The 13,035-nt window shown below is 38.1% G+C and overlaps 1 protein-coding gene across 6 annotated transcripts in view; it reads right to left on the bottom strand.

Annotated features, from left to right (window-relative positions):
- Nucleotides 1-1,988: 1,988 nt before the first annotated feature.
- Nucleotides 1,989-13,035, bottom strand: part of CCDC90B (coiled-coil domain containing 90B) — a 50,992-nt gene continuing 39,945 nt past the window's right edge. For all 6 annotated transcript variants that reach the window (XM_026015239.2, XM_072726040.1, XM_072726041.1 and 3 more), the window contains one exon: nt 1,989-2,579. In XM_026015239.2, the coding sequence (XP_025871024.1) occupies nt 2,524-2,579 (56 nt within the window). In that variant the 3' untranslated portion in view covers nt 1,989-2,523. The remainder of the gene's footprint in view (nt 2,580-13,035) is intronic.

The raw sequence follows: 13,035 nt of genomic DNA on the forward strand, positions 1-13,035 counted from the left end.
GGAAGGTAGAACAGTAAGATAAGAGGGGTCCTATGCCCTGATACCATGTTGCTAACATATCAGCCTGAGCATGCTTATACCTGGACTGTAGGGAAGAGAGAATTTAAACCTCTTTATTGAAACCAGAATATTTTTTTGGGTCTTAATATAGCAGCTGAATCAAAATTGTAATACAATTCTGAAATTACCTGTACTTAATCATAACTCACATATATGTTATTGTCAGGTTATATAAATCTAATTCTTGGATTTTCTGGACATCATCAGTGTTCAACAATTCACTTCTGACACTACCCAGAGTTAGTGTCAGACTTCAGAGGTTAAGAGCTCAGTCCCACAAGAATGTCCCCTCTTCAGACACTCTCTTACAAGTTCCAGGTTGTCACTAGTACTTCTAAGAAGCGGTACATTTGGGGGTTTCCATAACCCCCTCATGTTCAACAATTGGCTGGAATGACTAATAGACCTCGGAGCACTTCACTGTTACCAGTTTATTAAAAAGGACACATCTCAGGAACAGCCAAATGGAGATGCAGAGGGCAAGGTGTGGAGTGAGAGGTGCGTGGAGCTTCCGTGACCTCTTGGTGTGCTACCCTCCTAGCACCTTGATATGTTCATTGTTTTGGCCAGTGGTAACTGAACTCAACCTCCAGCTCCTCTCCTGTTCTCTCCCTTTCTCTGAGATTGAGTTGGGAGGCAGGGAGGCTGAAAATTTCCAACGTGGAATCATTCTTTGGTCTATTTGGCAACCAGTCCACATTCAGAAGTTATATATGGGCTCCCAGCCTCCTGTCATCTTAGCATACAAACAAAACATACTCATCATTGAGATTTGAAGGATTTTAGGAGCTGTGTGCCAAGAAAACAGAAGTTGGTAATTACCCCTATTATCAAGAAAGTATAAGGGTTTTAGGAGATCTGTGCCAGGAACTGGGGACAAAGACCAAATACATATATATAAAATACATATATGTATATACATACATACATAATACAAATCTAAGGCATGGGGAAAAAAAAGATTTCTACTTGTATCTCTTTAACATCTTTTTCACTTCTATTTTTGTTTCCTTAACATAATGTGGCATATATCACTCGAGGTAGAGGCCTCAACTTGTAGATGACTAGAATAATGAGTAAGAAAGAGCACGGCATTTAAAGACTGTTGTGGCTTGGGTGCCTGGCTGGCTCAGTTGGTTAGATGTCTGCCTCTGGCTCAGCTCATGATCCCGGAGTTCTGGGATCGGGCTTTGTCTCGGGTTCCCCATTTGGCGGGGAGCCTGCTTCTCCCTCTCCTGCCTGCTACACCCTCTGCTTGTGCTTGCTCTGTCAAATAAATAAAAGAAAAAAAAATAAAAAGAGTGTGTCTTATTTGCTGTATAGCCCTGGCAACTTCAGTTGTGTGACGTTACAACTGTGTGACATTAACTTCTTGTAGCTTGTTTTTTCAGCTGTCAAATAGGGGATAATACCACCCACTTAAGGGGACTGCTGTGGAAAAACAAACAAAAACAGTGCGTTGATATTTATGATTTAGCATATTCCCTCTTGTATAGTCACTGGCTATTATTATTCAACAAAATGACAATCACTAAGTTCAGTGTTGGTGACCACTGCTTTTTCCGTTGCCTCATTTTTTTCTTTTAATTAAAAAAAAAAAACTGCATACTTTTAAATATACATGCATCTAAATTCTTACAGATTGACAAAATGGGAATTATAAAATTTGATTTGTTTTTCAAACACAGTGAAGTTATACCGACTCCTGACTAGTTCTTATATAACGAGTCTAGTTTGTCACCAAATACAAGTTTACTGAATTTAAGTGAATCATAAAAAAATAAAACATAACATCTCTTCACTTTATGTAATATAAGATGGGTTTCTAAAAAGCAGGGATAAACTGGCTTTTGTCAATCAAAAAAATAAGAAGTATACGTAATATGCAGAGCTCAAGACATAGCAACTCGAAGATTTCATACCGAATGTCATACAGTTGCACTAGGGCACACATTAAAGTTTATTGTTTTAAGTCACTACCAAAAAACCCAATCTCTATATATGGTAAGTTGCCTTTAAAATCCAAACAATTTTGTTATAACAAGATTTTATTTCTATGAAAAGGTAGTTGTGCAGTAGTTACCAGGAAAGCTGAATACAATAACATGTAGGCTTGGGAACAGTTTTTAAATTTGCAGCAGACATCAAAGAAATTCTATATGACATACATTTGTTCAAGCAAACACAAGAAAACTGGATCAGTTTCTATGAACTATTAAAAGGATAAAGATAAAAGGCTTTTTTTCTCAAATCAGGTTTTGAAAGACAGCTTTTCAACATAATAAAGACACACAAATACAAACCTAAAACACCTCTTCCCATTCTAAAATATTTATTTTTAGTCCATATGTACTTTGAATAATCTTGTATTAAGTATCTGCTGCAACATTCACGGTCAGAGTGTATCCTGGAGTAGTGTTCTAAGAAGCCCACAGCAGCAGTAAGAGGAGCATTGCAGTTACTCTACTTCCATATTCTGTAAAATCCCAGTGCGATTGCCAGGCAAGTAAACACGGAGGCTGTGAAAAGAAGCCATATTACGGGCAACACATTTGAGATTATTTTGCGGAGACAAACACAATATTGTCATCTTCAAATTAAACGAAGAGCAAAGAACAAAGGAAATCCAACCAATTCTCTACCTTAGGTGTTTTATCCCCAGGAAATGCTAAGGATGGAGTATATCCTTTAGAGCAGGATTAATACCAATTCTTAAAAGCTTCCTGTATCTTAAACCAGAATAAGGATGACCATTTACAAGTTAGAATCCATAAACAATGCTTAAAGTCATTAACATTAGCAATGACTAAATAATTATGAAATCCAATTTTAGATCTGAGAAGTGGAAAAACCTTATTTGTATTAAAAAATGTAGTTAAGCTAGTAAAATAGACATGCATATCATCCATGAGAAGAAAGCTTTAATTGCCTTTTCAGCACATTTAAAGGCAGAGAAGCGGTAAGTTTCTCATTTCTGTTGTTCACTGTTACTATGTCTTGGTGTTATTTTGCTATTCAAACTGCTTTCACATTTGCTGTTTATGGTCTATGACGTGTTGAGGACAATCCCTACAATAGGATGCTCAGGTGAGCAGGTACCTGGTACCCCTTAAGTACTTTGTAATGTTAGCTTATTACTTGTCTGTTTAGAACAGAATGTGCCACATTGACTATAGAGATCAAGCGGACCTGCCATTATCTTACAGCTCTTATCTCCTTGGCAACAATGATCTGGGTCAAAGGGTGGTTGGTGTCGGACTCAAAATGGGCCTTCCCTAGGATGTTCTGAATTGGAAAAAGGGTAAGCGGTAATTTTTCTTGGTGAAATTGGAATGATAGGAGTCTGGAAGCTACTAGTAGCCATGTTTCCAATGTAGGGAGAAAGCTGGCATTAAGAGAATGAGGCAGATATTCAGAGACAATATACAGAGTAAATTGGGATTCCAATTATATCTGAGGTCAAGCTATACCTCTACCCTTCCTTAATTCAATATGTAAACTAATTTTTTTATACCTTAGCTGCTTCAAGTTGGATGTATGATCATTGAAAGTAAGAGTCCTGATTGATACATGCTAGAAAACCAAATAACCAAACTGCTTACAATTTCTAAATTGTAAATCTAAACCCTTTTATAAGGGTTTCTTCTCTAAGGGAAAAATCCAAGATCTTGAATGCTACGGGTTTATTAGTATCTTTTTTTCATTTTCTCTACTTCTGCTCGATTGAATTCAGTTATGTGAAAAAGTGGAGTATTACCGTTTTATTTACATCACAGGTATCCTACACCCAATAGATCCACTTATGATGTTACCTTTCCACTGAGATTATGGGATTTTAATTTCCTAAAAGGCTTAACAGTAAAAGTGGCAATAACATGTATTTGAAGGATAAAGTAGAAGAAAGAAAATGCTTTAGAATGGCTGGTTCCAAATCCTCAGTGAAAAAAGTAAGGAAGGTACTCAGAAAAAGTATTTTTGTAAACAATGACTTGTTAATTTCTTTTGTCACAGCCACTAAGTCTTTTCAAGTCTGCCTAGTTCACCAACTACTGAAAGAAAGCTTTCAGGAGACCACTGCCACCTTCAAACTGAGGGCAAAAGGGACTTCATTGTTTTTAAAGATTATTTATTTATTTGAGAGACAGAGAGAGAGGCAGAAGCAGGCTCCATGCAGGGAGCCTGACGTGGGAATCGATCCTGGGACTCCAGGATCAGGCCCTGGGCTGAAGGCGGCGTTAAACCGAGCCAGCCCCCGGGGCTGCCCCAAAAGGGACTTTAACTGAGATACTGATCTACATAGACATTCTAGAGGAAGCTGAGTGGAATCTGAAGCTCCTCCTAACCTCAGGTGCTCTGAGATACATTTTGAAAGTGAGAATGCACACTGCAAACTGGGCTATTTTGTAATTTCCCTTGAGTGTCAGCAGTGAACTGAAGATTTCTGGTTCCATAGACTTTGCTAGAATAGTGGTTTTCAAAACTTACTTTAGCCTTAGAATTCTTTTTCAAATGAATCTTCAACAGAAGTTCAGTATCTTAAAAAGAAAATATTTTAGGGACTCCTGGGTGGCTCAGTGGTTAAGCGTCTGTCTTCTGCTCAGGGCTTGATCCCTCAAGTCCCACGCTGAATTCCCCACAGGGAGCCTGCTTCTCCCTCTGCCTGAGTCTCTGCCTCTCTCTCTCTCTCTCACCATACAACATCTCAGGCAGGCACTAAACCACTAAGCCACCCAGGCATCCCTACAACACTGTTTCTAATGAGAAATTGGGCAGCACAATGTTTGTTAATAGAGGTCTGGAAAAATAAATTATGGCATTTTCATACAGTGGAATACTCTACTTTCTAGCAAAAAAATACATATGAATTGATATGCAAAGATAAAACATTAGGTTAAATCTGGAAAAAGTAGCCTGTACAATATAATCTAGTTATTATTTTTAATAATCTGCAATATTTATATACAGAAGAAAAAGCCTAGAAAGACTATACTCTAATAGTAAAACACATTATTTTTTATACAAAGGAAGAGAAAAGTTACTACAAAAGTAGGGCATTCTTCTCACTCCTTTGGGCCCTGTAACTGGGTCAGGTTACATGGCACTTGAGCTCAGTATGTGACAATCTAATTTTTGGGTGTCTAATATTTGTGCTCAGCTGGATTCAAGGTAGAAGGTGGTTTTCCCCCTATGCTTGCTATCACTTTTGCCTTTATTTAAAGTCTACTCAAATCCTTATGGAAGAACATAGGAATAAAAGTAAAATTTTCATTTTTTTTCCATTGTGGAACAACCAGTTTATCTTTGCATCATTCTGTACTTTTTTTTTTTTTTTAAGATTTTATTTGAGAGAGAGAAGGAGCAGAGGGAGAGGGAGAAACAGATTCCCTGCTGAGCAGCGAGCCCGATGCGATGCAGACTGGACCCTAAGATCACAACTGTAGCCCAAGGCAGATGCTCAACCACTGAGCCACCCAGATGCCCCTGTACTTGTTTTTCTATATTTGACATCCATACGCTTTTTCCTATGAGTAGGTTGCAGTTTCCCGTTAAACTTCTATCCTACACTGCCTATAAAACTCCATTCTTCCAGCGCTGTGATAATGGAAACATGTCCTAGCTCTTTTTTTTTCTTTTGTGCTCCATGGTTACCCTGGGAGATAGGAGCCAACAGATCTGAATATAAACAACAGCAATTACTTTCTCTGACAAACACTGTGTTGAAAAGGAAAACCACAGGCCCCAAAGGTGTCACTTAGGCAGAGTCCCCAAACTGGGGCCTAATACCTAATCTGATTGTAGTTTAAACCTTAGTGTGGTCATACCTAGACATGGAGTCAGCCACATGGGTCCTCTCTATCCTCCAAAAGAAGATGAAGTAATCTGCATAAGACTCCCTGCTCTTCCACTAAGGGAAAGTGACTTTGCCTGGAACAATCCTTCTCTTTCGCTAATAACTTACTTGCCCCATCCTCCTTTTCACCTTCCATTTTGGTTTACTCAGTTTTGTTTTTTTAAAAAGAAAGATCTGGTGGCGGCAATGAGATCTGAAGTCTCTTGGCATCTGGGGACAATGAGCAACACAGATATGGCACCCTGTAAACGCTGAGAGTTCAAGGTCTGTCTTCCCATTTGAGGGCCTTTGGTAAGTCTCCCTCAGTTTCAGCTCTGCTTTTTGTGTTCAAGCTATCCATCTAACTGGCTTTCCAGCCCAGGGTTAATGAATCAGTCTAACAAAGGAGGCTCTAATGGAGCCCCAGTCCTTAGCCTTTGGTTCCGTCTACAGTTCGACATTGGAATCCTTCCCCCAGTTCCTGTTTACATGCCCCAGTTACTGGGGCTTACTGGTTTAGTTCTTTCCTCATTTCTAGTCCATAGTCCCTGAGTGAAGTCTGCTTGAGTCTAGTTTGGGAACTGCTGGTAGTATGCATGGCTTTCTGTTGGATAGTCTACAGTGATATATTTTGGTTATTGCTGGTGTGTTGAGGTGAGTGTTTGTCTTGTTTTGTGTAAATAAAGGCTACTAGCTAGTGGGGATCTTGGAGACTGAAAAGGTGCCAAAATTGGTGGCTGAGGTTGACAGGAGCTATCAGCGTGCTTGACACCTAGCCCAAAGATTGCTGTGTTTGGATGAGATGGAATGGGGTAGGTTGATAGGTCATTGCCAACTTCAAGAAAACTTCTATTTAACGAGGCACACTGTTAAACACGTACAACCCCCAACACAGAGGCAAGTCCCTCTTAGGTATTAGTTTGGCTCTGAGAAATCCAAAGGCCTAGCTAATGCAGTGAGATTCTTTATGTCCACAGAGTTGAGCATGCCACCTTCTGGCACACTTGCTTATTTTATGTCTAAAGACTATAGTCCTAGAAGTTGCCAATAACTCGCAAGATGGAAAAATTTTGCTGAAATCAATGTGGGATTACAATGGCGATTATGGGGAACATTCCAATTAGACAACATTCATTTAAGAAGTATACCTGAAAGCAAGGGATCCCGAATTAGAACCAGATACATGTTTTAATTGTCAAGCAGAAGCCTCCAAAAGGTCCCCAAATTCGTTAAGTTTCATTAAGATTTACTAAAAAAGCTAATGAAAAAGAGAAAAGGAATCTAAAACAAGACTAATTAAAAAATATGCCTTAACTCCTACTATTCCTCTCTATCCTTTGAGTATTCATCCCAGTGATCCTCTGTCTAAATTGCCTTTTCACTCTAAAGACAGTGTTAGGGGAGTTACCTTTAAAAGTAAGACCACCCGAGGTTACAGAGGATCCCCTTCAGGTATCTTTCCCCCTCCTTGATAGAAGGCCAAAAACTAAGGGCCACAGGAGAGAATTTCTTAAACTGAGGGAAGATCTTCAAGAGTTTTTGTAAATTACCTTTTTTTTGATATATTCCAAAGGATTTGTTAAACCAATTTTGATATATTCCAAAGGATTTGTTAAACCAATCAGGCTTATCTGACATGCAAATTATATGGAAAGCTTTGTCAAATAATACTAAGCTGCCTTTACATTTGTGAGATGAAGCAAATGTGGAGGAAGTCTATTCTGCTTCTGCAAAAATGGCCCCTCACTGCCAGACTTCTGTCATCATTTTGAGAGAGGGAAATACAATTTCACATTGCCACTTCCTTTCTCAATCTAGACTCATTTATTACTGATCCTTTCTCTTCTGGGAAAAGCTGTTTCCTTCTTGCTTTGTATTTTTACATTCTAAATATGGCTTGGCTTCCTGCTCTGGGACTTGCAGGTTGTTGGTTCTTCCTTTTACCATATGTGGGAGTGACTCTCCACCTTGTGAAGATAGTATCGTTTTACACCCTCCTTGAAGATGCCTCCCTCCTCTTGGGCCCATGAAGTGCTTTAATACTGCCAGAAATATTTACTGTTTGTCCGAGCTGAAAGCTAACAGGATTTAATGACTCAATAATCAACAACTTAACTAAACTGAAAGCTGATATTGATAGCTTGATAGGAATATTTTTAGGCCTTCTCCCCTTGGCTATATGTCCAGAGAGAAAGAAAACATTCTCACAGATGGATGGATGAGTTTGTCAGTTCTTTGCTATCATTGTGGTGGCAGCCCAATTCTTTGAGGAATTAAAAATAGCTGTCCTGTTTTACCCATCTAGTCTTTATAGGACCAGAACTGTGGTTCGAATATCGATTCAAAGATCATCAATCTTTTTTACCATCTCCTCCCCCCAACCATCCCTTTTAATTTCTGCATCTGTATTTAATTATGTCTACATGTGTATTGTAATTATGTTATTTTTTACATCTGGATAGTATTACTAAAAGTAACTTATAAAAGAGCTCTATTTAGTTGGTTTCAGGACAAGCACTTATAAAAATTGTGGATTCTGAAATTCTCAGAAAGATAAAAACTGGGGCACATAGGTGGCTCAGTTAAGTGTCTGCCTTCAGCTCAGGTCATGACCTCAGGGTCTTGGGACTGAGCCCCACATTGGGCTCCTGGCTCAGCAGGGAGTCTCCTTCTCCCTCTCCCTCTGCCCCCTGCTCCTGCTCTTTCTCTTGCTCTATCTCAAATAAATAAAACTTAAAGAAAAAAAAAACTAACCCAAATATTTTTCAAGTTCATGTGATTTGGAAAAATATTTGATATGAAAGCTAGTTTAAGACTAGCTTGTAAGCTAGCTTGTAAGCTAGTTACAAGACATGTTTATGTCTTGGAAAAATATTTGATATGAAAGCTAGTTTAAGACTAGCTTGTAAGCTAGTTACAAGACATGTTTATGTCTTTAGAGTTATCAGCATTATATATAAAACTTTTATTCTTCCTGAGTTTACTAGCCAAATAAGTTTACATTTCTTCTATGATCTATGAATAAAAATAATAGTTTAGGATAATGGCTGACTTTGCCTAAAGTTTTAATGAAGTTTTCATAAATAACTTAAATATAATTTTAAAGAACAAGTAGAGTAAAATTTTAAAAAGTTTCTCCAAATCCTTTTGGTAATCTGAAACCTTAAAATTTAGCCAATAAGTTAAATCCATTAAATATCTAGATCATTTTTAAATAAGACAAAATACTAAAACATTAATTACTAAAACATAGGTTTACTATGGTTTACATAGGTTTTACATAGGACTACTTTCGGTTTACTACTACAGGGAAACTAAAAAAACATTTGGATATTATTAAAGCTACATTAGAAAATTTTAAAAGGTATATAATTCAAAAAATTTTGAAATGTATTCATGAATTTTCAAATTTAAAACTGGTATATTTACAATTGCTTACTTAGTTTTCACTGGAAATTAAGGTTTCTAAGGGTTAAGAATTCTAATTAATATATGTAATTAATGTTACTAAAAATAATAAGGGAAAAATTTCCCTATGCCAGGAAAGTAGGATGTGTTTTCGTAAAAACAAAAACATGAGAAATGGAGATTATCTTTTGTTGAGGAGAAAGAGTAATTTTGTCCAAAGTGAGGCTGGTTTTCTAAAGAGGAAAAAACAGACAAAATCAGAATGTAGGCAAAAAAAACTGTAAAAAGTTTGCGGATAAGGAACCTTAAATTTAGTTAAAGTTTTAGTATCAAAAGTCACCTAGTACAAAATTAGAAATTGGTATTCCCTCTAAAAAGGACAAAGTTTTCTTAGACTGTTAATTTGCTTTTGATAGACACTAAATTTCTTTACCTTTCATATTTGAATTTCATAATGATTTGTGATCCTGTCCAGCAAGTGCTTTAAAAACCTTTTCCTGGTATTTTGACATTTCTCCAGATCAAATTCTAAATGAAGGCTTTTTGATATATTCCAAAGGATTTGTTAAACCAATCAGGCTTATCTGACATGCAAATTACATGGAAAGCTTTGTCAAATAATACTAAGCTGCCTTTACATTTGTGAGATGAAGCAAATGTGGAGGAAGTCTATTCTGCTTCTGCAAAAATGGCCCCTCACTGCCAGACTTTTGTCATCCTAAGGTCTTTTTAACATGGCAACAGTGTGCTCCCGAATCAGAAAAATTAAGATGCGATCTGTAAGCAGTGGCTGTAAATAAGAGTCACACTATCGGAAAACCTAAGACAGCAGCTTGGTTCTTCCTGGCTCTCTGACAAACTCCATTTTCTGTTTTTCTTTTCTCTTTTTTTAATACCTTCACCCACCATAGTACGTTTAAGGTGATTCAAATTATGAATAGACTTCAGTGTGAAGACTTGTGTAAAACTACAAAAACAGACTACCAGCAAGGCCTGACCTGTTTGGTGCATAATCCTGGAAAAATTGTTCCCAGAGGCTTCAGATCTCCTTCTGGACCCTCTCAATACCTGCTGCCAGACTTCAGCTATCATTTTTGTACGGGTTATCAGTGTTCTCTTATATGCATTTTCTGGAGCCTTTTCCAGCTGTGAGGCTTATGCCTCACAGTGAAAAAAAATGTAGAAAATATTTCTCATTGGAGTATACCTTCCATGGTCTCTTCTGTAGTGATCAATGCTCTAGGTTAAACCCACTTCATTGTGCATATCTTAAGAGCTTATGAAAATCTTGCAAATTCTTGGAATTCTATTAGTATACAACCTTCCATTGATTCACTGTTGTCTCATGCTGGTATGACAAGCTATAGGAAGTTTCTAATGTCTTAAGGTCAAGCCTGTTGTCAACAGGTTCAAGAAGACCTCCTAGATCCTAATTCAAAGGAAACTGTCAGTCACAATCTGTAGTCTGGTGACTAGGTATTCTACAGACATCACCAGGGGAAGACAGCCTTGAGCCCTGGTGGAAGAGACCTTCCTTACCAAGTACTCCTGGCCACGGACACTGCTGCAAAACTAGAAGATGCTGGAGACCCCAAAATCAAATTGACGGTAAAGAGAAGTAGCTGACATCCAGGTAGAATGCTTCTGCCCAGGATGACATATCAAGACTTCACATTCCAAGTAAACATAAAAGCTTTTTCCTCTTTTCCTTTACTCTGTATTGGCCTGGGAAGAAATAAATACACACTCACCTGTATCTCTCAGGTCACTGCTAATGTGGGGTAACCTCTGGAATTGAGACAACCTTTTACTTCAGGGCAGGAGAAAATCTAACTGTGCCTTTAACTTTTCATAAGCAAAATAAGGTATTTAATTGTTTCAACTCCGCTAAATTTAAAGGACTTATGCCAGGATGCTTTTCTGATTCAGGATTCACTCCTTTGGGCAGATCTCTATTTCCTGGTTTATGGATAAATGTAAATGAGGCTATGATCAATAACTTCTCCTTAATTCTTAAATTATTACAAAATCTACTGCTAAAGAAATAGCAGCCCAACAAAGATCTTTAGATTCTGTAACCAAACTTGTCCTTGATAATAGAATAGCTTTTGATTATCTTTTAGCTGAGCAAAGCTGTGTCTGTGATGTGAACATTTGCTGTGCCTAGAGTAACACTTCTGGGTAAATTGAAACTCAGTTACAGAAGATCAAAGAACAGGTTGCTTGGCTTAAAAAGGTGATTCCTTCTAGAGTCTCTGACTTAACGTGATTTTGACTAGTGCTTAGTGATTCTTGGTAAATTTGGTAGAGTACTCCTTGGTTACCGATCTATTTCATCCTTTGTTTTCCTGTGTCTCTTATGTCATTTGTCATACATGAAGTAAAAACTGTTGCTAAGGAACACATCTTGGAAGCCAAACCCACAAAATTGGTGGGCATGAGTTTGGCACTTGAAAGCTGTTAAGCACTTGCTACACCTAGTTAAGATAAGTTGGTCACGGGATCCCTGGGTGGCTCAGCGGTTTGGCGCCTGCCTTTGGCCCAGGGCACGATCCTGGAGACCCGGGATCGAATCCCACGTCGGGCTCCCGGTGCATGGAGCCTGCTTCTCCCTCTGCCTGTGTCTCTGCCCTCTCTCTCTCTCTCTGTGTGACTATCATAAATTATTAAAAAATTAAAAAGAAAAGTTAAAAAAAAAAAAAAAGGTTGGTCACTAATAGGCTAGATTCACACAGGTCACTTGTCAACTTCAAGAAAATTTCTGGGCAGTAAGTACACGGTAAAACACACAATCCTCACAATCCACACCATAACCTCCCAGGTATTACGGTAGCTCCAAGAGACCCAAGGCTTAGCTACAAGAAAAAACTGGATGATTGTTTTCCTTTTGTCTTATTTTATGTCCTAAGAGCTTGGCTTTATGACCACTGAGAATATTCTTTTTATTCTACTACCCAGAGGGTGCACTTACCAGGGTACACCTTGATGACCAGTAGAATAGATGGGCTCTGAGTCACTGTCCAGCCAAGCTCTCAGCAGACTTTTTTATGAGAGGTCCCAGGCCATAGGGACCTTTGTTGCTTGTTAGTGCTGGAAAGTCCCATTCCTAAGTGGCACTTGGCTGGTGTCACAGATTAGTGGGTTTGTGACAGGAGGAGTCTCACATTTGTCTCACATTTTTGTGGGAGATTAGAGACACTGTTTTCATTGCATTATCCTTACAACCTGTGCAATGAAGACTTTGCTTCCTTAGATTAATTTTGGGAGTAAACTTTTGGATCACGAGGGCTACATTATCTAGACTCTTCTCTGGATGCCTCTTGTAGCTTTGGTTAAGCCATTTAAAAGGCTTTGATTTGAGTTACTACTGATAGATTTTATTTGTCAATGCCTAGACAATGGATCCCTTAAATTGATTATATTTTAAAAATATTTTATAGAGAGCTCTCAATTGTATTACTATAATAGCTATCACCTTAGGGACTCTCCTGATAAGATGAAGAGAAATCAGACTTCAGACAAAAAATCAATATCCACATCCAACATTAAATGCCCCTTCTTAACTGCTTGTTTTAACTTCATTTCCCTACAGGATTCACAGAAAACTCTGGCCTAATGTCTAGGTTAAAAGTTGCTAATAAATGCTGAAACCAGACAATGAATGTTAACAAAAGGACCCAAGACTGGCAGTCAGGCTCTCTTTGCTTCTATCTTCCAGGGCTCTGTAATCAGGGTCT

This window comes from Vulpes vulpes, chromosome 11 (genome assembly GCF_048418805.1).
Source record: "Vulpes vulpes isolate BD-2025 chromosome 11, VulVul3, whole genome shotgun sequence".
In the NCBI taxonomy this organism is placed as follows: Eukaryota; Metazoa; Chordata; class Mammalia; order Carnivora; family Canidae; genus Vulpes; species Vulpes vulpes.